Consider the following 27,608-nt stretch of genomic DNA (forward strand, 5'->3'; position numbering starts at 1 on the left):
GCCTCCTGCGAATGCAGTTCAGGACTGGTCTCCCCAAACAGGGGCAGACCGAATGGCATGTGTGGGGGTCTCCCAGGGGATGGGAGGCCCCCCAAGTGCATGCCCTTTGGGCAGGGAAGCATCCTGGCATTGCTGGTGTCAGCAGGGCACCCTGGTCCTACCTGCCTGGCACCCTGAGTGCAAGTCTGGCATGGCCTAGGTGGCACTCAGCTGGCAGGGGCACTGGCAGGGTACCAGATTGGCTGTGCCAAACTGGCAATTTTTGCACAGATGTGATCTGGCCTGGGGTGCCCTACACAGGTATTCAGGGAGGTGCAGGGGGCTGGGGGCCCTCCTATAATACGTTTGGAGGGGCTGGGGGTCGCTTTGGGAGCTTCAGAGATCAGGACGCCATTTAAAAATGGTGTCCCAATCTCTTGACAGGAGTCACGGTGAGCAGGTGCACAAAACTGGGCTATGTGCGGCCTTGGCCGTGCGTTCCCCATTGAGGCCATTATCAAAAGCGAGTCGCGTTTTATAGTCTTGTGTTTCTCGGTGCTGCAAGTGCCAGGAAACACATGTCTAAATGTGCTCGCTATGGGACTTTGTTCCCATTTAGTTGAATCGTGTCCAACATTTCTGCCTTGAACCCTCCTTCTCAGACATAGCATTAGATCTCTGTTAATTACCTTCACTTGGAGGTTTTCAGAAACTTCACTATATCTACTAGGTCTTCCCATTTATTTGTCAGGAACAAAGGGGGAAGAAAGAGGAGCATATTCAGCCCCCCCAAGTGTTACGTTCCAGAAAGCTAGTTGGTGATGGATAGAACTGGAGCCTATCTTTACACATGTTTATAAGCACACATTCAGAGTTGCACATTACATGCATACACCTGCTAACCCAACAACCATAGTTCCGTGTCCATTGAGAGGAGCGCAAGTAAATCCCTTGTTAATTCTCACCATCTGCAAACAATTAAACACAATTCATATACAAATAATATCAAGCCTGTTCCACCATTACCCTTATCTAACTATTTTGTTTTTGACATTTTTCATTGATCCTTAGCCTCAACAGATTTCTCAAGGAGAGACTTCCAGATTTCTACTGTCCTTTATGTGAATAAAAGCTTCCTGACATCTCTCCCGAATGGCCTCGCTCTAATTTTAAGGTTATACTTCTTTGTTGTGGACTCCTCTCCTCCAACAAAGGAAATAGTTGCTCTCTGCCTACCCAACCAAACATTTAATCATCTTAAACATCCCAATTAGATCAGTGGAATACAAGCCTAGACTATGCAACATTCATAATTTATCCCTACTAACCTAGAATTCTAGAATAGGCAGCACGGTGGCACAGTGGTTAGCACTGTGCCCCAGGATCCCAGGTTCAATTCCCGGATTGGGTCACAGTCTGTGCGGTGTCTGCATCTTCTCCCCGTGTCTGCATGGGTTTCTTCCGGGTGCTCCGGTTTCCTCCCACAAGTCCCAAAAGACGTGCTGTTTGGTGAATTGGACATTGTGAATTCTCCCTCTTGTGTATCTGAACTTGCGCTGGAATGTGGCGACTAGGGGCTTTTCACAATAACTTCATTGCAGTGTTAATGTAAGCCTATTTGTGACAATAAAGATTACAGTTTGCCCCAGTACATTCCGATGAATCTGCACTGCATCCCCTCAAAGGACAGTCTATCCTCCATGAGGTGATATGCCCAGAACTGAACACAATTACTCCAGAAGGGGATGGCCAAAGACGAACACAACTGTACCATCACTTCCAACACCTTTATATTCTGGCATTTCATTCTTTTGAGGACGAGAAACTTTTAAAGACTACCAACCATTTTTCCCCTCATGGATCCTCGTTTTAGAATTACAGTTTTGCGTTTTCTTTCATTTACCTTTTTGTCAAAGTACCATAGCGCCAAGAGAATGTGCTTGTAATTCTATGGACCCTCAGTGCATCTTCAGGATGTCGCAAAATGCTTCACAGCCAATGGTTGGTTATGTAGACAGATGCATGAACATACGAATTAGGAGGAGACCATTCAGCCCCTCGCACCTCCTCCACCATTCAATAAGTTCATGGCAGATCATATTGTGGCTCGACTACCTTTTCCTTCCAACCCCTAAACCCTTTGACTCCCTTGCCAATCTATGTAATTCAGCCTTAAAAATATTAATTGACCCTGTCTCCATCAGTCTCTGGGGAAGGGAAAGCTCCACAGACTCACAAACCGGAGAGATAAATTTCCCCTCATCTCAGTAGTTAAATGGGAGACCCCTTATTTTTAAACTGTGTCCCTAGTTCTAGTCTCACCCACAAGGGGAAACATCCGTTCAGATCCACCCTGTTCAAGTCACCTCAAGATCTTGCATGTTTCAGTAAGATCACCTCTCATTCTCCTAAACTACAATGGACACAGGCCCAGCCTGTCCAACCTTTATACATAAGATAATGTTACCTCCCATTGAAATCAGTGAAACTTCTCTGAACAGCTTCAATTGCATACTTTCCAAATAAAGAGGCCAAAAAGGTAGATGGTATTCTACATGTGGTCACACCAATACCCTATTCAAATGTAACAAAACATCCCTACTTTTATATTCCATTCCATGTGACAACAAATTGCTCTCAAACAAAGGTCATCACACTGGAAGAGATGGTGTTTGCTAAGCAACGACGTCAGCCAGAATACTTGAATCTCCTATTCTTCTTCGAATAGCGCTATGGGACTTTCAACACCTGTTGAGAAGGCAGATGATGCATCAGTTTAACGTCTCACCTGAGAAACAGCTTGCAACAATCCTGCAGTCCGTCAGTACAATACTCAAGTCAGCCTAGATTATAGTATTTCCAACTGAGGGGGAGTGTACTACCAACCGAGTCATGCTGACACTGGTCATCAAGGCTGAATTTCGTCCTCTATTCCACACTTACATTTTGCGCCTTGCATATTCCCAAATCTATCTGACAATTGCTTTCGACCTCTTCCGACCTTGGGCCTCAGAATCACAGAATTGTTACAGCACAGAGGAGGCCATTCAGCCCATCATGTCTGCACCAGCTCACCTACCGCCATTCCCCTACTGATGTTCATACTTGTTTATCTTGCATCCTTCCTTCGACTGCGACTAGATTCCTTGTTCACTAGATGGCTGCTGTAGCCACCTGGGTTGGCCAACTCCCGACGTAAAATGGAGAACAGCAAAGGCTGAAGGGAAATTCAGCCAACACAGGCAGAAACTAGCAGGTGCAAGTTTACTGTGTATTAAGCTCTGCAAAAGCCCAGACAGCATCGATACAAGCAGCCATCTGCATAATAATGTAGCAGCCATCTACATACTAATGAGCGATCTCCGGGAACAATCAAAACATTTGAGATAAACAAGGCCAAGCAAGACTCCTCGGCGCCAGCAGGAGCCAACACAAAAGAGATTAACGGACACCTCAAGACTGCCCATCAATCAGGGAACCGCTCCATTGGTGAAATCGAACCAAGCGATTGGAACAAAGTCCAATCACTTGAAACCAGGTACGGGGTCCGTCCCAAAGGCAGGAAGCCTCTGGGGACTATAAAGTAAGGACCCCAAGTTCAAATCGTCCTTCTTGACAGGGTCACTCAGCAACGCGAACCAACCCGTGACAGTGACCTGTTCAGCTGCCGCCAAAAGACCGTAAGTCTCAAGTCAACGCTCGCTACGAGATAGGCACTCCTAGCTACCAGTCCGTACCAGCTTTTGAATCCCACAGACTCAGAACCAGAACGAAAGGCCATTTGTTCCCCTGACCTGGTGGGCCAGTCCGAAGCTAAGTATAGGCCTGTTAGATGTAGAAGTAGCTTAGAAACTAGCATTTATGCATGAGTAGATTTGACTGTGTGTAAATAAATGTGCTTTGATTTGAATCTTACTAATTGGTGTATTGAGTTATTGATCATTACTTGAACTTGAACCTCGTGGCGGTATCATAAAGATACCTGGCGACTCGAGAGCAAAGGTTATAAAACAGAGCCAATTGAACCAACCAAAAGTTAGCAACATATTACTGGCGACATCTGACGGGACCCGATCTAGAAGTGGCTTCACCACTCCGGGAGAACCCAAAAATCTGAATTAGAGATCCAATTGGGAACAGAAAACCACAAGTGTTCAAGCAGTTCTGATCAATCCTCATAATTCGGAAGTGTGTTAAATGCATGTGTAACTAACAGGGCGATAAGGTAAACTGATAGATTTTTTTTGTTGCGACAAAACTGTCGGGAGTTTGTATTCCGTAAAATAGCGAAAGCCGTGCCCGTAATTACAGCACCGCCTTAATACCCCTTGTTCCAAATTTTAAGAAAGCATTCAGATAGGAAAGATGGCAATGCAGGCAATGCAACGCCTCATGAACCCAGAAGAATTTGCGGTCGCAGCGACCAGCAGCAGCAGAGTAGGACAGTGTCCCATTTGGGAAGAGGAAATCAGGAAGTACCTCAAAGGGAAAGGATGGCCCCTTTGGAGCGAATTCTGTAACAATGAGGAAACAGATCCCGGGAGTATAGGACATACTTGGTGGGAGAACCTGAGCGAGATTCACAAGAAGAGCTTAGGAAAAGCTCACAAGCCGATGGCAATCGTGTCCTGTTCGGCACAATTGCGAGGCACAGAGGAGGTCATTCGGACGCTCCGGAAAGAGATAGAAGGCTTACATGGAAAGAGCAAGGTCGATGTCAGTGAGGTAGAAAGAGAGAACGTAGAGTTAAGGAGGAAGTGGCAGCAAAAGACGGAGAGGTGGATGATGCCAAGTGGGCACACCAGTCTTGTCTGGCGCACTTAAGCAGCTTCCAGTCCCAGTATGAAAAGGCCTATTAGGACACGTAACGTGCAGTCCTGGTATGAGAGGAAACCGAGAAGCAGGTAGAGACATTGCAGAGGCAGTGTAGTGACCTGAAGACAGCGTTAAGAGCATTCCATGCTGCCACCACGGAGCAAAGCCAAAGTTCATTAGACCACGCAAAGTGCCGGAAGCAGATTGCAGAACTGCAATATCTGCTTTCAGTTCAAAAAGGATTCCAGGAAACCTTTGGATCACAGTTAGACGAGGAAGACGGCCCTGATTGGGAAGAGTTAAATGAGACAGCGCAGAGATATGTTCAGGGAACATGTGCGCAGGGAAAGCCCCAGAAGAGAAAAGCGCCCCAACCCCCCCACAGAGCAGATAGTTCAGGCTCTAATGAACCCAGTCACCACCCACCGCATAGCCACATCGGACGACACGGAATTTTTGTACACCACCCCCTTAACAGTGACCCAATTACGGGACATGTGCGATAAAATCAAACCGTTCCTCCCCACCTCAGACCCCCCACCACTTCTTTGCCAGAGTAAAACAGCAGGCTACCATGTACGGCCTGGATGAGCGAGATCGCGTAAAGCTCACAGTTTTGAGTTTAGACCCTTCTGTCGTAGCAGCCCTTCCCGACCCACAGAATGTAGGAGGAGGCACCCTTGCAGAAATGCATACCGCGATCTTAGACGCGATCGGGTATAACAGGGATGACCCCGTAGATGGCCTCAATAAGTGCAGGCAAAAGAAAACCGAGCACCCCAAAGCGTTTGCTGGATGCCTGTGGATCCATTTCGCAGCAGTTTTCGGAGACTTAGACAGCGCCCATTTGTCCCCAGACAAGATGGCCAAATGGACCCGCACCCTTATCTCCCATGAAACAGGACAAAAAGCTTGTGCGAATTATGATCCCTCAGAGGAGGCTCATAATGAGAAATGGGTCGTAAAAAGATTGTCCCGCGCCTGGGAGCAGTCTGTACAAAACAAACCCGCAGTCAAAAATCCCGACGAACAGCAGGCAGAAGCAGACATACACGCAGTTAAGGCACACCAGAACACCGCATGGGTAAATGAAGGCAAGAACAGCCCCCCACAAAAGTCACAGGAGTGTTACAACTGTGGACAGTTGGGACACTTTGCAAGAGAATGCAATGCCCCACGAAAGTCACAGAGAGCCCAGCAGGCAGGCACCCTGAATAAGAATAAGACAGAGCCCATACATAGCGTGAGCACCCGTTCAGACCAGACGGACCGGAACGGGACGGACTGACGGTGTTCGGGCTCCCCCAGTTGGGTCTGCGACACCCTTTGGGATAGGTCTGGCCGACCGGTAGTTGCAGCAAAAATACGGGGACAGCCCATCGAGTTTCTCTGGGACACAGGAGGGTCCTGCACCACAATAAATTCCTCCATCATGTTTCAAAAGGACACGTGGCCCACTACAGCCACCATCACCCTCAGCGGCTTCACAGGCCATTCACAGCAGGGACACATCACAGCCCCTGTACCCATTCAAATCGGCAACATTATCACCAAGCACCCCATAGTTTTAGTCGATCTACCCCACACAGCAGAACACATTTTGGGCATAGACTTTATGAATTCCCACAATCTATCCTTTGATCCAGTCAACCAATGTGTCTGGAGAATGGCAAAATCTGCAAGAGCCCCCGCAACGCTCACCATAGGGGACTATGCAAACAAAATTAGCGCAGTAGGCGAATTTTGGTTTAACTCGACTACGATTAGCACGGACAAGCAGGTTAGGGCAGTTTTACAAAAGAACAAGACAGCATTCGCGACCCACAAACACGACTGTGGACGGATGACTGGTTCAGTACAAATCACAGGACCTGACCCTAGACCCCAAAAGCAATATGGATTTCCCCAAGAGGCAGAGGGAGAAATCGCAAAAGTAATCGACAGCTTATTAGAGCAGGGCATACTTAGATCAGTAGCCTCCACTAATAGTGTCCCGATTTGGCCAGTGAAAAAGCCCGATGGATCATGGCGACTGACCATCGATTACTGGGAACTCAACAAAATCACCCCCGCAGCAGCCCCCACAGTAGCCACAAGTCCCGAGACCATGCTCAAGCAGGGGCTCAATTCCCGATACTTTACGGTTTTGGATATCAGTAATGGATTCTGGTCCATTCCATTGGCAATGGCGTGCCAGTACAAATTTGCCTTCACCATTAAAAACCAACAGTACACGTGGACATGCCTTCCACAAGGATTCCACAACTCCCCCTCCATTTTCCACCGACAGCTGGCAAATGGTCTAGCCACATTTTCTCGCCCCGAACGTCTGGTCCAGTACGTAGATGACCTACTACTGCAGACAGACAACAAGGAAGAGCATCGAGCTTCTGTCCGAACTCCGAGAACTCCTACAAGCAATTGGATGTAAAGTAAACCTCAAAAAGGCCCAGATTTTGGAAAGCAAAGTGATTTATTTGGGTACAATTATCACGCATGCGAGATCGAGCATAAAAGGATGGACTCGATTGCTAAATTGCCCCTTCCCCAGAATGTTTCAGCCCCCCGGTCGTTTTTAGGACTGGTTGGCTGTTGCTGGAACCACATTGACGGGTTCGCCAGCAAAGCAGCACCCCTCTCAGATCTCCTAAAGAAAGGAGCCCCCTGGGAATGGCTTCCGCAGCATACGGATGCTGTGGATTCGTTGAAAAGAGCACTCATAGCAACCCCCGCACTACAAGCTCCAGACCCGCTTTCCCCTTCCGCTATGGAGGTAGCAAGCACAGACCGCACCCTTTCGGCCGTGCTCCTTCAGGAACGGCACGAACAGTTAAGGCCCGTGGCTTACGCCTCCAGAGTTTTAGACGCTGTGGAGCAGGGATTTGCAGCCTGTGAAAGGCACCTGCTCACAGTTTTTTGGGCAGTACAGTATTTTTCTTACATAACCGGACTAAACCCCATCACAATCCTCACCGAACACACCCCCACCCAACTTTTACTAGACGGACGACTCAAGGGCGGTACAGTTAGTCAGATAAGAGCAGCCAGATGGACCCTTCTTTTGCAGGGATGGGACATCACTGTTAAAAGGACAAAGGCCCACACTTTTTTAGCCGAGAACTACAGTACCCCGGAACCCCCCATGAATGTGAAATTATCTCTCCACAACACAGTCCCCTTTATTGCTAAAACACCCCGCAGAAAGATAGGTAGTTCAACCCAGAGCCCCAAGCACACAGACACGTGCGAACCCATTAGGATATATGTGGATGGTTCTTCCACAGTATTGGAAGGGAAGCGCATAACAGGATGCGGCATTTACGTTGAGGACGCACAGGGACGCGCCCTAGAAGAAATAGCAATAAAACTTCCAGGACACTTAGGCGCGCAGGCAGCAGAACTTGCGGCCATCGCATACATAGTTTCACACCCAGATTCCTTCCCCAGCCCAGCAGACATATTCGGACAGCCTCTATGTCTGCAACAGCCTTACGGAATTCCTGCCCCTGTGGAAAGCAAGAGGATTTGTTTCCGCAGATGGAAAACCCCTCCCCTCAACCCCATTACTCCGCCACATTTTAGAAAGAGCACAGAACAGGACCTTTGGAATCATCAAAGTTCGTAGTCACCATTGTTCCTCCCCCCCTGGAAATGTAAAAACCGACGCACTGGCAAAAGCAGGTTCCAGGCAAGGATATTTTTGGACACCCCCCGAAAGCGCACCAGCGAATGCAGTTCAGGTCTCACAGACTAATATCGAGGATTTAGTGCAGGCCCAGAAGCAGGACAGCAATCTCAGGGAGATTTTAAAAGGAAACTATCCAGCACCCTATGATAGATTTAAAAATGCACTGACCATACATGACGGTGTGGTGTTAAAAGACACCCTTTATGTGGTTCCTGAACAGGACAGGAATCAGCTCTTTTGTTTGATCCATGACGGTCATGGACATCAGGGAATCGATCCCACTACAACCCACCTCAGGCAGCTCTGCTGGTGGCCGAGTTTAAAAGACGATGTAACTCACTACATTGAGAATTGTCTTATCTGTGCCCAGAACAACCCGAACAGATACGCCAAAAAGGCTCAGCTCAGTCACACCCGACCCGTTAATGGCCCCTGGACTAACCTCCAGATTGATTATATTGGTCCATTGCCCCCTTGCAGAAATAAATATGTATTTGTGGTGATAGACACATTTACAAAATGGGTGGAAGCATTCCCATCCAGAACGAACAAACACGGCAAAGACCACAGCCCAGATTTTAACCCACATCTTTACGAGATGGGGACTCCCCCGCAGCATTGAATCCGACCAAGGTTCCCATTTTACGGGATGTGTCATGAAGAACGTCCTCACGATATTTGGCATTACCCAAAAATTCCACATTGCATACCACCCCCAGTCGAGTGGTATCGTGGAGCGCATGAATCAGACCCTGAAATCCACCCTCAGAAAAATGGTCCAGCAAAACAACACCATTTGGGATTCAGTCCTCCCTTTTGCGCTGATGTTTTTGCGAAATACAGTTTCAACTTCCACAGGTTACACCCCACACACCCTCATGACCGGACGCCCCATGAAAGGCACAGAATTTTTATTGGGCTTAGATTTGACCAGCCCCGAAGTGACGGCCCTCACACACGAGAAAGCAGTAGAACAATTAGTGGAAAATGTAAAAATGGCTCAGGTAGCAGCCGCAGTGAAATTGGGCGCAAGAAAGGAACAGAGCAAGGCCTGTTTCGATAAGACAGTGCATTCGACTGAGTTCAGTGTAGGACAGCAAGTCATGCTCTCCGTATACAACCCCAGCACATTCCAGTCACCTAAGCATTCGGGTCCGTACTCCACTGCGGACAAAGTAAGCCCTTCCGTCTACGAAATAAAGTACCCCAATGGAAAGACTGCGTGGTTCCATATCAACCAGCTGAAGGCATATGGAACACAGTCTAACCACGCACATCACGTCATGCTCGACGCAGCAGAGCAAGCCCCGCCCACAGCCAACATAACCCTACCCTCCCCCAACACGTCCAGCCCAGCCACGGACACAGCCTCGACTCCAACCCCGAAATATACACTCCGCCCCGGAATGCCCACAGACAGCAGCAGCAGCGACAGCGACTGTGACTCGGACAATAGCCACAGCACGCCTCCCTACTATCCCAATACAACAGGACCCACACCCAGCGATTCTGCCCACGATTAGAGTGATCCCTTCATGATCACTTTCCTAAACAAACCCCACCACCGACCTACAATGACGACCCCGATTCCGTCCCCACAGAACTAGACACCACCTTTTGGCACCGAGATAATTCATACAGACTCGTCCGGAATGACGAGAGCGATCCCAAATCACACCATACAGCCCTATCAGCCCTGATACACTCGAGAGTTTGGCATCCGGGAGAAGATGACAACTTTGAGTCTGACTCCCAAAACGAGAACTCCTTTGCGACCCTGTCCGCAACCGATAACGGAGGTGTCCAGATGATGTTTTAAAAGGAACCGCTTGGGAGAAAACGGTGCGCTTTCTGATGAAACCTGCAGCATGTTTAATGTTGTTTGTACTAGTGTTGTTCAATGTTGTATGTTAGACCGGAAATTTTTCAATGGCCCCACGCCACCACCCTTCCGACGCCCACCGGCAGTCAGAGAAACTAGTTTGTCCAGACGCTAGTTCAGAGGAACTAATTTGTCCACAGAGACTTGTTCATGTCCCAGACGCCAGTTCAGAGGAACTCGTCTGTCGACAGAAACACAGACCCCCGTTCGTAACTTCCCTTTTGGTTTGAAGGAAGAACCAATACGGCAGCCCCCCACGATTACTACATTTCTTGCCCGTTCTTGTCGGTTGCTCAGGCAGTGGAGAAACGGCATTGGGACCCACCCTGCCTGAGAACCCCCCACTCTGGTCAGCTACGCTCGGGTAGAGCACACACGGCATTGGTCGCTGTCCTACCCGGGGCCGCCATCCAAATCTTACCCGTCGCGGCCCATACGCACCTCATTTCGGCAAGTTTTGTTCAAAAAGTTTTGTTTTGTTTTCAGGTAACCCTTAGGTTGCCAACCCTCTGCTATTTACGCCCTCAAACATTTGGATGGTAAATCGCACAGTCTGCGAGACAGCTCGCACTGGTTCAGTATTTGTAAGTGTGTCTTGGCCTGAAATTTGTTTTTTGAAGAAAAAAAATGAGGGAGTCACACATAGTGACCAATTATAAAGGGAATAATTGGCACTAAAGGACAGACAGGCTAACATGCGAGATACTAAACCAAGATAGTAACAGACACTATGCTTGATCCCGCAGAACTCCAGAAGCTCCAGGACCAGAGAAGAGAAGAGAAAAGAGAGAAGAAGAACCATGAGGACATCCTCCGGGTTGCCCATCACCATAATGGACATTTGGTTGCGCGCGAACGCGAACCTCCTGACCTCAACCCCACCAGCCGTTAATGATTCACTTCCCCATAGTACCCAGAGCCCAGTCACAAGCGACACCACACCATCTTGGTGTGACAGGTTTATAACCTGGTACTCCCTGTCTTACTTGATAGAATCCCTACCAGTATTGGTGATACTCTGCTGCATCGTGCAGACTATTCGTCTGAGGAAATGGAGAAAGAGAGCCTACCACGCTTGCACCCCGGTATATAGGATAAGAGCCCCTATTTTCGGATACGACCAGACCCCTGACCCCCGCGATCTATAATAAAGAACATTCGTTTGCGTTTTTTGTGAATAAAGAAATGTTTCATGAGCGATTGGACAATCCTGAGCTTGACTGCCAAGCCAGGGAAAAGGTGTATAATGCTGCTATGATTTTGTGTGTATTGTTTACGAAGTTAGTATGATTGAATGTTTGAATGAGTGTAGTTTATTAAGGATAGTTAGAGGTACCGAGTTTCTTATTTTGTAATGCATGTCCCTGTTTGACATAGCCCCCCTCAGAATTGTCAGTTAAAAATTTCTTGCATAGTTATGGTCAGTGTAGAGGCCATAGAAGAGTGTTCGCCGGGTCAGGGAATGAAGAACAACGCAGTTATGTGATCCTTCACGCTTCGCGTTAGGATCACAAGGAGGGAGTGTAGCCACCTGGGTTGGCCAACTCCCGAAGTAAAATGGAGAACAGCAAAGGCTGAAGGGAAATTCAGTTAAAACACAGGCAGAAACTAGCAGGTGCAAGTTTACTGTGTATTAAACTCTGCAAAAGCCTAGACAGCAGCGATACAAGCAGCCATCTGCATAATAATGTAGCAGCCATCTACATACTAATGAGCGATCCCTGGGAACAAAATCGAAACATTTGAGGTAAACAAGGCCAAGCCAGACTCCTCAGCGCCAGCAGGAGCCAACACAAAAGAGGTTAACGGACACCTCAAGACCGCCCATCGATCAGGGAACCGCTCCAGTATTGGAGAAATCGAACCAAGCGATTGGAACAAAGTCCAATCCCTTGAAACCAGGTATGGGGTCCGCCCCGAAACGCGGTAAGCCCCTGGGGACTATAAAGTAAGGCCCCCGAAGTTCAAATCGTCCTTCTTGACAGGGTCACTCAGCAACGCGAACCAACCCTTGACCGTGACCTGCTCAGCTCCCGCCAAAAGACCGTAAGTCTCAAGTCAACGCTCGCTATGAGATAGGCACTCCTAGCTACCAGTCCGTACCAGCTTTTGAATCCCGCAGACTCAGAACTCGAACGAAAGGCCATTTGTTCCCCTGACCTGGTGGGCCAGTCTGAAGCTAAGTATAGGCCTGTTAGTTTTAGAAGCTTAGAAAGTAGTGTTTTTGCATGAGTAGATTTTTCTGTGTAAATAAATGTGCTTTGATTTGAATCTTACTAATTGGTGTATTGAGTTATTGATCATTACTTGAACTTGAACCTTGTGGCGGTATCATAAAGATATCTGGCGACTCGAGAGCAAAGGTTATAAAACAGAGCCAATTGAACCAACCAAAAGTTAGCAACACCGCTAACTTTAAATAAAGAGTGAAGAGCTGGGGGGGGGGGGGGGGGTAAAGAGGGAGGAGACAGGGAACAATAGAGGGGAACCAGAGAGGTTGGGGGGGGGGGTGGGAAAGGGAATGATAGCCGGAAGGAGGGCACTGGAAACGATAACAAACTTGGCATCTACAGGATCAGAGAGCAAGGAAAATACAGGCAAAAGACGGGATGAACGGCTGAACTGCAGGTGAATGCAAGACGACAATGCCAGCGAAGTCCGTCCGGGAGAAGCAAGTGACAACACCAACAACAGATCAATTCGCGTACTGCCCTCTGTAATTGTTTCTCTGGCACCCAAATGTATATGTACACCCCCCCCCCCCCCCCCGGGTCACACAAACAGATGCCTACTTATGTGTTAAAGATTGTACAGAGTTGCTGTTGTTGAGCTAGTGCATAATACCCTACCAGTTATTTTATTTTTATTTATTTTTTTTTTCTTTGTGTGCTGTTCTCTTCTATATATATACATATATGCTGCTGTTTGCACTGGCTATAGAGCCGCTGGCCATTGCTCCGAGGGCCTCAAGGGGCGGGGGGGGGGGGGCACAGAGTCTCGCTGTACGCGGACGACCTGCTTTTGTACGTTTCGGATCCAATGGAGGGGATGGAAGAAATCATGGGAATTCGGCCGGTTTTCGGGGTATAAGCTCAATATGGGGAAAAGCGAGATGTTTGTGGTCCAGGCGAGGGGTCAGGAGAGGCGACTGGGGGAACTGCCGTTTAGAGTGGTAGGGGACAGTTTCAGGTACCTAGGTATCCAAGTGGCGCGGGGTTGGGACCGGTTGCATAAATTGAACTTGGCGCGGTTGGTGGATCAGATGAAGGATGATTTCCGGAGATGGGATGCGCTCCCGTTGTCTCTGGCGGGCAGAGTTCAAACGGTGAAAGTGACGGCCCTCCCGAGATTCCGGTTTGTATTTCAATGTTTCCCCATTTTCATTCCGCGGTCCTTTTTTAAGCGGGTCAATAAAGCTATAGCGGGCTTCGTATGGGGGGAGGAAGTCCCCACGAGTGAGGAGGGAAATGCTTGAGCGGAGTCGGGGGGAGGGTGGGCTGGCACTGCCGAACTTTAGAAATTATTAATGGGCGGGCGGGGGGGGGGGGGGGGGGGGGGTCGGCATGGGTGCGTATGGAGGTGTCTTCTTGCATGGGCACAAGTTTGGGGGCGCTGGTAACTGCGCCTCTGCCGCTCCCGCCGGCGCAGTACTCCTCCAGCCCCGTGGTGGTGGCGGCCTTGAGAGTCTGGGGGCAATGGTGGAGGCATGTGGGAGCATCGGTCTGGTCCCCAATCTGCGATAATCACCGTTTTGCCCCGGGGAGGATGGACGGGGGGTTCCGAATATGGCGGAGAGCAGGGATCGAGAGGATGGGGGACTTGTTTATGGAGGGGAGCTTTCCGAGTATGAGGGCACTGGAGGAGAAATTTGCATTGGTGGGGGGGAGAAACGAACTTTGATATCTGCAGGTGCGGGACTTTCTGCATACAGTTATCAACTTACCCATTCCTGCCGCTAAGGGGGATTGAGGAAGGGTGGTTTCTAGGGCATGGATAGGTGAGGGGAGCATTTATGACATTTATAAGGAGCTAATGGAATCAGAGGAGACGCAGACCGAGGAGCTGAGCGAAAGTGGGAGGAGGAGCTGGGGGGAAGAGATAGAGGAGGGCCTTTGGGCAGACGCGTTGAGTAGAGTCAACGCGACCGCGACATGTGCCAGACTCAGCCTGATTCAATTCAAGGTCGTTCACCGGGCTCACATGACAGTGGCCCGGATGAGCAGATTCTTTAGGGTGGAGGATAGGTGCGCAAAGTGTGCGGGAGGACCAGCGAACCATGTCCACATGTTCTGGGCATGTCCAAAGCTGAGGGGATTTTGGCAGGGGTTTGCTGACGTCATGTCCAAGGTATTTAATGCAAGGGTGGCATTGAGTCCAGAGGTGGCGATTTTCAGGGTGTGACAGTATCCAGGAATCCAGGAGGAGAAAGAGGCAGATGTTCTGGCCTTTGCTTCCCTGGTAGTCCGGAGGCGGATATTACTAGCATCGAGGGCCTCAGGGCCCCCGAAGTCGGAGGCCTGGTTTTTGGACATGGCTGGCTTTCTCTGCCTGGAGAAAATTAAGTTCGCCATGAGAGGGTCATTGTTAGCGTTCGCCTGGAGGTGGAAACCATTCATCGACTTCTTCACAGAGAATTAATCGTCAGCAGAAAGGGGGGACGGGGGGGACGGGGGGATTTAGGTTAGTGAAGATTGGGGGTTAATTAGTGGTGGGACCTGTGGGGGCGGGAGGTGGTATTTGCACTATGTTTTTATTTTTCTGTACATTTTTTATATTGCTGCTGTTACAATGCCAAAAAATACCTCAATAAAATGTTTATTAAAAAAAAAACTTGAAATAAAGAGTAAATATTTGTTTTAGCATCACCTCAGAAATGGCTCGACGGTTGTCATTGGCTGGAGAAGTGGGAACTGGAGTAAAGGAATCTTCCAAAGTTTTTGAAGTACCCAAAAGGAAATCCAACAGCTCCACCTGAAAGAATTAGCAACTCACAATTAGCAAAACATAAAAAGAACATTCCATCAGATAAAACAGAATGATGCAGCCCAAAAGGAGGCCATTCTGCCCAGGATTCCTGTACCGGCTCCCTGAAAGAGTTATCCAATTAGTCCCACGCCTCAGCTCTTTTCCCAATAGCCCTGCAATATTACCTCGTTCATGTATTTAACCAATTCCCTCATGAAAATTATTATTGAATCTGCTTCCTCCACCTTTGCATTCTAGATCATAAAATCTTGCCCTCTGCCATGTAAGAAAAATAAATTCTCATTCCCCCCTCTGGTTCTTTTACCAATTATCTTAAATAGATGTCCTCTAGTTGTCACTGGAAACAATTTCACCCTACTAGCTATTGTAGCCATGTAAAATGGCTGACTCCCGATTAGAATGGTCAAACCCCGATTTAAAATGGCGAACGGAAGAGGCTGATGGGAAAATCAGCCAACAGGACTCGAACGGACAGCTGCAGGTAAAACAGTGTATTCGCCTCTGGGGAAGTCAGTCCAGACTGATACCTGCAGCCATCAACATCACAACAACCCAGCCACCTGCATTTTAATCAGCCATCCCTGGGAACAATTGCTACACATTAGCAACTCAAAGCCGACCCAGACCTTTCAGCGCCAGCAGGGGCTAACACAAAGAAAGGTAAACGACCACCCCCAGATCAAGGAATCGCTCCAGTATTGGAGCATATCGAACCAAGTGATTGGGACCAAGTCCAATCACTTGGGACCAGGTACAAGGTCCGCCCCGAGAGGCGGGAAGCCCCTGGGGACTATAAGAATAGGGGCTAAGTTCAACTCGACCCTTCGTTTCCTGCTCGCAACCTTCGAGACCCTTCTACAAGAAACCGTAAGTTTTACTCCAGCGATCGCTACCAGATAGGCACTCCTGACTATCGACTTGTACCAGCTTTTGAATCCCGCAGGCTCAGAACCAATTCCAAAGACCATTCGTTTCCCTGACCTGGTGGGCCATTTCCAAAGTTAAGTATTGGCCTTTAGCGGTAGGTAGTAGTCTAGAAGTAGGATTATTGTATAAGTCTTAATTGCTGTATATAATAAATGAGCGTTGATTTAACTCTTACTAAGCGGTGTGTTGCATTATTAATCATTACTTGGACTTGAACCACGTGGCGGTATCAGAAAGATACCTGGCGACTCATGAGCAAAGGTGACAGAATAAGAATAAGTAAACTAAGGTTAAAACGAGCAACACTATCATCCATGTTTTGTTTTTTTAATTCACCCATGGGATATGAGCATCGCTGGCTGGGGCAGCATTTATTGCCTATCCCTGAGGGCATTTAGAGTCAACCATATTGCAGTGGATCTGGAGTCACATGTAGGCCAGACCAGATAAGGATGACAGATTTCTTTCCCTAAAGGACAAGAGTGAATCAGATGGGGTTTTTTTTATACAACAATCGACAATGGCTCCATGGTCACCTTCCAGTCTTTTAATTCCAGATTTTTATTGAATTCAAGACTAAGGGTCTCTGGATTGCTAGTCCATAGAAACATAGAATTTACAGTGCAGAAGGAGGCCAATCAGCCCATCGAGACTGCACCGGCCCTTGGAAAGAACACCCTACTTAAGCCCACGCCCCACCCTATCCCTTGAACCCAGTAACCCCACTTAACCTTTTTGAACAATAAGGGCAATTTATCATGGCCAATCCGCCTAACCTGCACATCTTTGGACTGTGGGAGGAAACCAGAGAACCCGGAGGAGACCCACGCAGACACGGGGAGAACGTGCAGACTCTGCACAGACAGTGACCCAAGCCGGGAATTGAACCTCGGACCCTGGAGCTGTGAAGTTAATCTGGAGAAGATAACCACCCCTAAGGATAGGAAGACATCAACATTAAATGAAAGGAAGGTATTGTAGATGGGAACTGCTCATCCCCCTCCTCTTTCCCCACTATCCTACAATTTGTTTCCCCTTCAAGTATTTATCCAACTTCCCCTTTTGAGCGTCCCTATTGAATCTGCTTGTGCCTTCCGGATCACAACAACTCGCTGTGTTAAAAAAATTCTTCGCATTCCTCCTTTGGTTCATTAACCAATCTCTCCAATCTATGTCCCCTCTGGTTACTGGCCGTCTGGAAACACATTCTCCCCATTTACTCTATCAAAACCCCCTTGTGATTGTGAATGCCTCGATTAAATCTCCCCCATAACCTTCTCTGCTCTAAGGAGAATAATCCCAGTTTCTCCAGATTAACTGAGGACCCCTCATCCCTGGAACTGAACTGATAAATCTTCTCCAAGTCATCATTCCTAAAGTGTAGGGCCCAGAATTGAACACAATAGTCCAATGAGTTAAATAGTTTCAGCAGAACATCTTCACTTTTGTATTCTGCTTCTCAATTGATAAATCCCCCTTTTGTAAACAGCCTTATCAACCTGTCCTGTTACCTTCAGTGTCATTTATTTTATATTCACCGTCTCATTCTTTCCACCAAACACCTCACACTTCTCAGGCGCCATCGTTTAGGGCAGACCCTTCTGCACTGCAGGAATTAAACCCCACCCAGTGCTCATCATCCTCACCCAGTGCCCATCATCCCCCACCCAGTGCCCATCATCCCCCATCCAGTGCCCATCATCCCCCATCCAGTGCCCATCATCCCCCATCCAGTGCCCATCAACCCCAATCAAGTGCCCATCATCCCCACCCAGTGCCCATCATCCCCAATCAAGTGGCCATCATCCCCAATCCAGTGCCCATCATCCCCAATCCAGTGCCCATCATCCCCAATCCAGTGCCCATCATCCCCAATCCAGTGCCCATCATCCCCAATCCAGTGCTCATCATCCCCCATCCAGTGCCCATCATCCCCAATCCAGTGCCCATCATCCCCAATCCAGTGCCCATCATCCCCAATCCAGTGCCCATCATCCCCAATCCAGTGCCCATCATCCCCAATCCAGTCCAGCGATAATACCACTATGCCACTGCCTCCCCATAATATTTGCTTCAATATCCCATGTGCAACAAGTTCCACTTTCACATCACTCTCTGCCCAAAGATATTTCTCTTCAATTCTTCATTAGCAGAATTCAGGAACATTGCTCAACCATTTTGCACAGATATGTGTGTAATATCACATTTTGACACCATGGTGAGAACTGCTAAGAACCACATGGCCCAATTGCTGTTAAGCAAGCATAGCCTTGAATCAATCAGTTTCCATTGTTGCTAAGTCAAAGAGAAGTGCAGATTTAAAAATGCTTCTAATTTCCGACTGCAGTTCAAGGATAAAGGAAATGAATGAAGTAAGGGGAGAAAAGACACAGACAGACAGGGAGAGGCAGGACTGGATTTTACATTAGTATTCACCATTATTGAGCGATTCAGATAGCAACTTCTGGAATATGTACATGTGAAAAAGCAGAAACCTGTAAAACTGTGATCTGAGTATCTCTGCACTATCCACTACCTCACCAATGGACTCAGCACAAAGTATTGCAATGATAGGGCAGCACTGTGGCACAGTGGTAGCATTGCAGTCTCACGGCGCAGAGGTCCCAGGTTTGATCCCAGCTCTGGGTCACTGTCCGTGTGGAGTTTGCACATTCTCCCCGTGTTTGGGTGGGTTCCGCCCCCACAACCCAAAGATGTGCAAAGTAGGTGGATTGAACATGCTAAATTGACCCTTAATTGGAGAAAATGAATTGGGTACTCTAAATTTATTTATTTTTGTAACGATACGAAGTTGGGGTAATTATCCACTAAACACACTATGAGAAAATAGGACTGTGCATTCAGATACAAGCAAATTTTAACATTGTGATAGGTCGTATCAAATATCGTCAGCCCTGAAAATTAACTTTACAAGTGTGGAGTCTCATGCCTTCAGAATTCAATCGTCACAGGAGTCTTTTTGTTTCAAAAATTAACTTTCTTTTTACTTTTTCTGCTTGTGTTGTCTCTTATCTGTCTTAATTCCATTTTTTATTCACCAATCTTTATTTTGATTTCTATACAAGATTTCATCTATATTATACTCATTGGTTTAGGTTCTGTGCATCTCAGTGAGGATTCTTCAATCGGATTCGTTAAAGAGCCTCGCTGCTGTTTGTTTTGCTCATGGACATCAAGCTGCGCTGGGACATTAGATTAAAGAAAAGTTTCACTCAAAAACCTGCTAAAAATCTAAGGGCAACAGTCATTTTTATAATATGAATTTAAAGTGCCCAACTCTATTTTTTTTCCCAATTAAGAGGCAATTTAGCATGGCCAATCCACCTACCCTGTACATCTTTGGGTTGTGGGGGTGAGACCTATGCAGGCATGGGGAGAATGTGCAAACGTCACATGACAGTGACCCTGAGCCGGGATTCGAACCCGAGTCCTCGGCAAGGGCAACAGTCATAAGGTGTACAACAAGTGCTGTTCTTTCCCTGTAGACATCAAAACCCGAGCCGGAGAGATACAATATCAGATGTTTAAAAAACACCTTTTGAGACCCATGATATCCCAAAGTGCTTTATAGCCAAAGTACCACAAACAGAAATGTTGCAATATTGATGTTGGTTAACAGATAAATATTAACCAGAACAATTACCCTCATTGCAATGAGAGGTTAAACTGAGGGTCCAAATGCCTTCATAGATGCCCATAAGAAATAGGAACAGGAGTGAGCCATTCAAACCTTCAAGGCTGCTCCACCATTTCATATGTTGCTAATTGTGTTCTTTCTTAATTTGGCTTTGTTTAATTACGTTTGCTCAAGAGTCGCCAGGTATCTTTCGATACCGCCACAAGGTTCAAAACCGAATACTGATCAAAGACTCGATACACCAGTTAATAAGTTCAAAATCAAAATCAATGCTCATTTATTTACACACACAGTCAAATATACTCATGCATAAAACTCTACAACCTAAACTATCGCTACTACGAAAAGCCTATACTTAGCTTCGGGCGCCCACTCAGTCAGAGGAACGATGGCCATTGCTCGGTTCTGAGGCTGCTGGGTTGAGCTGTTCACAGGATAGCAACTAAGAGTGTCTATCTCGTAGCGTGCGTTGACTTGGAACTTACTTGGTCTGAAACAGCTTTGGCAGGTGTCTCCTCGCTGAGAGCCAAGGCCAAGAGAGCGATTCTCTCTTGGGGAGTCCTTTTTATACTCGAAAGGGCTTTGCGCGCTTTTGGGCGGGCCTTGAACTTGGCCCCAATTAATTGGGCCGTTTCCCAATCGTTCTTATCGATTTTCCTCCAATAGAGGGGTGGGTTCCCTGATTGCTGGGCGTTTCCTAGGTGGCCGTTGGTCTGCTTTGTTTTAGTCTCCTCTGGCGCCGGGATGTCTGTCTTAGAATTGTTTACCTAAATGTTACCCTTTTGTCCCAGGAGATGGCTCATTAGTATGTAGATGGTTCTGCAGTCTCGGTCTTGTCTGGGAGCTATAGCTCCAATCAACAGACAAACTTTGCACCTGCTTGCTTTCTCGGTATTGTCCAATTTTCCCTGCATTCTTTGCAAAGTGTCCATTTTGTAATTGGGACGTGGCCATCCCAGATGGCTACACATCAGACCATGGCTGACCTAACACTCACTAGGTTCACTTTCCTGCCTTCTCTCCATAACCCTCAATTCCCCGACTGATTAAAAAACAAGCGATCTCAGCCTTGAAAATGTCCTCCACCGCTTCCTGGGGCAAGGAATTCCAAAGATGCAGCACTCTTTTGAGAGAAGAAATTCTTCCTCAAATCCGTCTTAAATTAGCACCCCCTTGTTCTGCCACCATGCCCTCTGGTCCTACACACTCCCATGAGTGGAAACATCCTCCCAACATTTACCCTGTGTAACTCCCTAAGAATCTTATATGTTTCAATCACATCACCTCTCATTCTTCTGAACTCCAAGCAGCACAGATCCAACCTGTTTAGTCTTTCCTCGTACAGCAGTCCTTTCATATCCAGGATCATCCAAGTGCAACCCCTCTGTACTGCCTCCAATGAGAACATATCTTTTCTTAAGGGGACCAAAGCTGGACAAAGTATTCGAAATGTGGCCTCACTGGTATCTTATACAGTTGCAGCAACGCCTCTTTCCTTTTATACTCCAGCCCCCTTAAAATAAAAGCCAGCACTCCATGTACCTTCCTTATTACCTTCTCCTCCTGTATACTAACTTTCTGGGTTCCCAAAAACCCCAAAGATGCTTTGTACTACAGCTTCCTGAAGTCTCTCATTCTTTCTTCCAAAGTGAACAATTTCATATTTTCCCATATTGAATTACATTTGCCAATTTTCTGCCCACTCCCTTAACCTGGCAATATCTCCCTGTAAACTGTTTTTATCTTCCTTGCAGCCCGCCTTCTTTCCCAGCTTTGCATCATCTACAAATGTAGCCACAGAGCACTCTGTTCCTTTCTCCAAATCGTAATTATACATTGTGAAGAGCTGTGGTCCCTGCGGCATTCCATTGGTCACTGCTCTCCAACCTGAGAAAGACTCCCTTGTCGCTATTCATCAGAATATTACCTCCAACACCATGAGCTCCCATCTTGCTTGGTCGCCTTTTGTGGCACTTTATCAAATGCTTTTTGAAAATCCAAATATACTTTCATGATATGCAAACATGCAACCAATGAACACTCAGAATAAGACACAACCAATGGGCAGTCAGGACACTCAGATGTGGCATCACCACAAGGAGGCATGACATAAACACTATAAAAGGGATGAGGCACTCACACCCTGCCTCTTTCCACAGACAGACATTTAGAGAGTTAGACAGGGTTGATCAGCAGCATCACACCCCAGCATGTGGCTTAGAGCAAGCTGGTACAGTTAGACAGAGTTACTACAGTTAGATTAGCAGAGTCGAACTCATTGGAGAACTGTGTTAATAGTTCAATAAACACGTTGAACTCATTTCAGAGTCTGGAGCATCCTTTAGTTCAGACTGCATCAAGTAGCAGCCTGTGTTATCCGAAGCAGCATAACTCAACATATACAACATCGGCTGACTCACCACTCCTACCCTGGCTGATACCTTTTCAATGAGCTCCAGTAAATTTGTCAGACATGATTTCCCCTTCATGAAACCATGTTTGATCAGATTCTGACTTTCCAAATGCACTGCTGTTCTCTCCTTAATAATTGATTCGGATATATTTCCAGTAACTGAAGTTAGATTAACCATCCTGTAGTTTCCTACATTTTGCCTCCTTCCCTTTTTGAACAAGGGTGCCACATGGCAGTTTTCCAATGCTTTAGCACAGTGGCTGTGGATGTGAAAGATCCCATGCATGATACTGAAGGAGAACAGGGAGTTTTCCTTGGTGTGCTGACAAATATTTATACTTCAATCAACAACAAAAAAAATCCATAATTTATATAGAATTCAAAACAGAGAAGCAGGCCATTTGGCCAGTGTTTATACTCTACACAAGCCACCTCCCAACTTGCTGTGTCTCACTCGATCAGCAGATCCTTTTATTTATTTTTCCCTCTTGTACTTATACAGTTATTCCTTGAATCTCACTGCTCACCTTAGACAATATTGCCACAGGATCACTTTCAGGTTTTAACGTGGCACAAATCTTGTACACATCTGTCAGGTCCACAGAGTTACTGCGACTCAGAAAAGCCTGGTATGTTTTTTGGATTTTGTTGTGTCCTTCTGGTACCTCTTCAAATTCAGTCAGCAACTCCAGCTTGTCCTGAAGTAAATGTTTCCATGACAGGAGCAGTTCACTCAAGGCTATGTTGAATTCTCCATAGGACTAAGGATTAAATGCAAAACAGCGTTCAACCAGAAATCCCATTGAGGCGTTAAAAGCAGAAAGAAAATGATTGAAAGAAAGTTATAAATTGCAGAAGTGTTTCAGGAACAGTTATAGTTCACTTCCAATCAGGGTATGAGATGTAGACTGCAGTTACATTTAATACTAAAATTAGGAATTGCATGAGGCCCCTGTCAACAGTGGCTCAGTGGGCAGCACCCTTGCCTGTGAATCAGAGGGTTGTGTGTTGAAGTTCCCCTGCAGAGACTTTGGCACATAATCCAGGCTGATGCTCCACTGTGACACTGTGGGCGTGCTGCACAGCAAAAGATGTAAACTTTTGGATGAGATGTTAAATTGAGGCTACCTCTACCTTCTTGTTATATGTGCTTAAGGCACTGAATTAATCAATACCCTCCTCCTATTTATCCTTAACCTTAACAGAAGTGTGGAGTTCTCTCCCATAAAAAGCAGCGGATGCTATGTCAATTAATACTTTCAAATTTGAGAGTGATACATTTTTGTTAAGTAGGTATAGACAGGATATGGAGCCAAGCTGGACAGATGGAGTTACGAAGCAGATCAGCCATGACTACAGTGAATGGCAGGGCAGGCTCAAGGGGTTGAATGACATCCTCCTGTTCCTGTGAGATCTATGTATGATTCTACTGATGATCTCAACTTACCTCTTTGTTTATCTCAGCCATAGCAAGTTGCAAAACCATAAGCATGTTGTCTGCACCACAAACGATGGTTCTTTCATGTTCGGGTGATTGGCACCATCCTTTGCGGAACCTCCTTATCAACTGTAATACCCTCTGCTGAAGAGAATCCATGTCCCTGAGTGACAGTGAAAAAACAATACAATAAATTGTATAAACATCTATAAATTCAAGATAGTGGAGGTGAAGAATAAATGTCATGGCAGCTGTATTTCAGAGTTTCTTCATTCAGAATATTTTGGTCTTTTGTGAAATTAGGCTCTTTTCTAGAATGGATTTGTTGATGCATCAACAAATTAAAAAGAGGCCGAGTCCTCATTTAACCAATAGGAAAGCTTGCACAAGACCTCCATCATTAATGACAGTAAACAACAACTTTCAATTATATAACATCCTTAATTGAATAAAAGTACAGCAGTCTGTAATTGTTATTAGAAATGTAAAGATAGTCACCTAGTCAGACTCATTAATCAGCAAGGGAGATTACCAGATAGTGGTAATGTCACTAATCCAGAGGTCTAGGCTAATGCTCTGGGACACGTGTTCAAATCCCACCACTGCAGCTGATGGAATTTAAATTCAGTTAACCAGATGGGTTTTTACAACAATTGAAAGATAGTCTCAATAATAATGAGCATGAAACCATCGTCTATTGTCATAGCAACTGATCTAGTTCACTAATGTTCTGTAGGGAAGGACATCTGCCATCCTCACGTGGTCTGGCCTTCATGTGACTCCAGACCCATAGCAATGAGATTGATTCCTAACTACCCTCTGAAATGGCCCAGTAAGTTCCCCAGTTCCTGGGGCAATTTGGAATGCTAGTGAAGCCTGTAGTGATCTCTGTATGTGTTAATACTTGTTCAGTTAATGTAAAGTAAGTACAGACAGATGATCACTAGATGGCAACACTAACAGGAGCTATGTAAGGAGTTTCCCGCTCTTTCTTTAGTTAGTGTGTGTATAGAGAACAGCTAGAGTGAAGACGTGATCAGGTCAGGTGTAGTGTAATATCATAATTGTTAGTTTAATCTAAACTTACTTATTTGTTTTAGTAGTCAAGTATTAAAGTGAAAGAACTCAAGATTATTATAATATTACTCAATAATTTGTCATCATCTGGAAGACTTCAACTATTTCTCATCAGAATTCAATACAATACAACTCGGCAAGACAATAGAGTAATATTTATATTACAATACATAATATAACAATACCCACATCCCATGAAAGAATAAAGAATCATAGAATCACTACAGTGCAGTTGGCCATTTGGCTCACTGAGGCTGTGCCGATCCTGAAAGAGCACTCTTCCCAAGCTCACTTCCCCCACCCTACCCAATAATCCCTAACCTAATCTACATATCCCTGGATACTAAGAGGTAATTTAGCATGGCCAATCCACCTAACCTGCATATCTTTGAACTGTGGGAGGAAAATGGAGCACCTGGAGGAAACCAATGCAGACACGGGAGACTGTGCAAATTCCATACAGTCGGTCACCCAAGGCCAGAATCGCACCCGGGCCCCTGGTGCTGTGAGGCAGCAGTGCTAATCACTGTGCCGCCCTCTTACCCATGATTAGCAAAAACTGATTTTGATGTTCCATCTAGGCTAGCTGAACTCACTCCCAATTCTCAAGATCAGCCCGAGGGCACACTAAAAGTGACAGGAATTAAATATGACACTTAAAGGGAGTGTGGGTGAAATACAAGATTTGTAATGTTACTGGCAGATCTCCCCTGTTGAGTTTTATTTTTCAAAAATCAACAAAATGTGATCAGGGATGAATTACAGGAAGCAAGTGTGACAATTGCAGGAAGTTACTTCTAATAAGACATAAAATATCTCATACATTATAGCACTGAAAGAGACCATTTGGCTTTTCATGCTTGTACCAGCTCTTTTGAAAGGGCGATCCAATTAATCTGATATGGCTGCAGATATTTTCTTCAAAGTATATTCCCCCAAATCCTTTTTGAACATTGCTATTGAATCAGCAGCAGCTCTGTGGTTAATGCCATTGAGCTAGAAATCCAGAGGCCTGCTTTAAGGTCCAGAGACCGGAATTCAAATTCCACTACAGCAGCCAGAATAATTTAATTCCAGTTCCAGTTAATTAAATAAATCGATTGGTTTATCATTAAAAAAAGTCATTTGGTCCACTTTGTGTCCTTCAGATAAGGAAATCTGTGATGCCTTCCTGACCTGGCTTATATATATTATTCGACCCAAAAAGTAGTCGATTCTGAATTGGTCTTTCAAAATGGCTTCACAAGCTGCCATGTTAAGAGTAGCTAGAGATTGGCATTAAATGTTGGTCATGCCAACAATGACTACGTCCTAGAAATGAAATATCTTCTGCACCTCCTCCAAGGTTTTACATCCAAATCTAGGGGTCATAAATATAAGACAGTCTCTAATAAATCCAAGAAGAAATTCAAGAGAAACCTTTTTACCTAAATAATAGTGAAAATACTGGACAATCTCAGGAGGTCTGACAGAATCTGTGGAGAGATGAGGCAGCTAATGTTTCAAGTCTGGATGACTCTTTGTCAAAGCTGGAGAGAACTGGAAAAGATCTTTGTGAAAATGTGAAACTTTGAAGAAAAAGCAGACATTTAAAGGGAAACTAGATGAGTACGAAGGAGAAAAAAAAACAGGATAGATTCATAGGGGTAGATGACAAGAAGTAGGAGGAAGCTCATGAGGAGCATAAGTGCCGACGTACAACAGTTTGACTGAAAGGGTCGTTTCTGTGCTGTGAATTCGATGTGAAGTGTGATGTCCAGAACTAGGCAGCACGCCAGCTAAGGCCTGGTTTGAAATACTGATGTTTTGGGTTTCCCTCTGCCACATTTCAGGGCAAATTGGCTATTGGCACAGATAGGATTTGACTTATTAATGCTGATTACATTGTGCATCAGATACAAGATACAAGTTAGAAAGTACATAACTAGGACACACACCCACTCACGAAGACTAGCCTACTACAAAACAGTGCAAACAGCCTCTGCTTGTCAGTAATCATTGCTACCTGGTGTGTTCAATGAGTAGAGAGCCAGTTATGGGGCATTTTGATCCTACTTAGCCAGGTTCCCCTTTCGTTCAGTCAATGCCAGATTCTTTCTTTACGTACACAAATAACATTTACTGAACTCAAGTGAAAGAACTAAACCATGTCTGGCACCAGGAAGCTAGTTTCCTTCCAGAATCAGGACTTTGCTTCCACCCAGTTCAAAAGTCGGTCCAGCATTGCACAACACCATATTTCTAACGCTGAATCGGAACACATAATGCATCGGGTTGCCCGCTGGTGCCATTGTTTGTTTCGTATAGGCACAAGATTTTATGCAAAATTGTCCTGAACTCTTGTTTGTTTTCCCATTACATCAGGTTGTCATCCAGGACTAACCCAAGACCCAGTTTGAATCTGATCTCACCGATCACAGCTGGGCTAGTTCAGACACCTGTTTTACACCTCATCCAATTTTAACTCTCCGTTGACTTGGGAGTGCAAAATCTGGCAAAGCATAAAATGAACATCTGATCAGAATCTGCTCAGAGAGTTAGGTTCAAAATTCTTGCTGAAAAGCGGGGAATTTTCGTCAGAGCTTTTCGTCTTGCACTCATCGGGACAATTTGCAAGAATATCAATGCGAGGGCAACAACAAATGTATACTGTATGAGAAGAGAGTGCTGATTGGTTAGCAAGAGGGCTCTGACTGGTAGAGGCATTGCCATGGAGAATGCACCAATTTATGGTGACGGAAGGTT

The 27,608-nt window shown here is 46.1% G+C and overlaps 1 protein-coding gene across 2 annotated transcripts in view; it reads right to left on the reverse strand.

Annotated features, from left to right (window-relative positions):
* Nucleotides 1-27,608, reverse strand: part of parpbp (PARP1 binding protein) — a 66,507-nt gene that overhangs the window by 31,978 nt on the left and 6,921 nt on the right. For both annotated transcript variants that reach the window (XM_072484773.1, XM_072484774.1), the window contains exons 2-4: nucleotides 23,796-23,949; nucleotides 22,876-23,109; nucleotides 15,231-15,335 (exon numbers count right to left, since the gene is read on the reverse strand). In XM_072484773.1, the coding sequence (XP_072340874.1) occupies nucleotides 15,231-15,335; nucleotides 22,876-23,109; nucleotides 23,796-23,949 (493 nt within the window). The remainder of the gene's footprint in view (nucleotides 1-15,230; nucleotides 15,336-22,875; nucleotides 23,110-23,795; nucleotides 23,950-27,608) is intronic.

Source organism: Scyliorhinus torazame, chromosome 19, assembly GCF_047496885.1.
Source record: "Scyliorhinus torazame isolate Kashiwa2021f chromosome 19, sScyTor2.1, whole genome shotgun sequence".
NCBI classification, from domain to species: domain Eukaryota; kingdom Metazoa; phylum Chordata; class Chondrichthyes; order Carcharhiniformes; family Scyliorhinidae; genus Scyliorhinus; species Scyliorhinus torazame.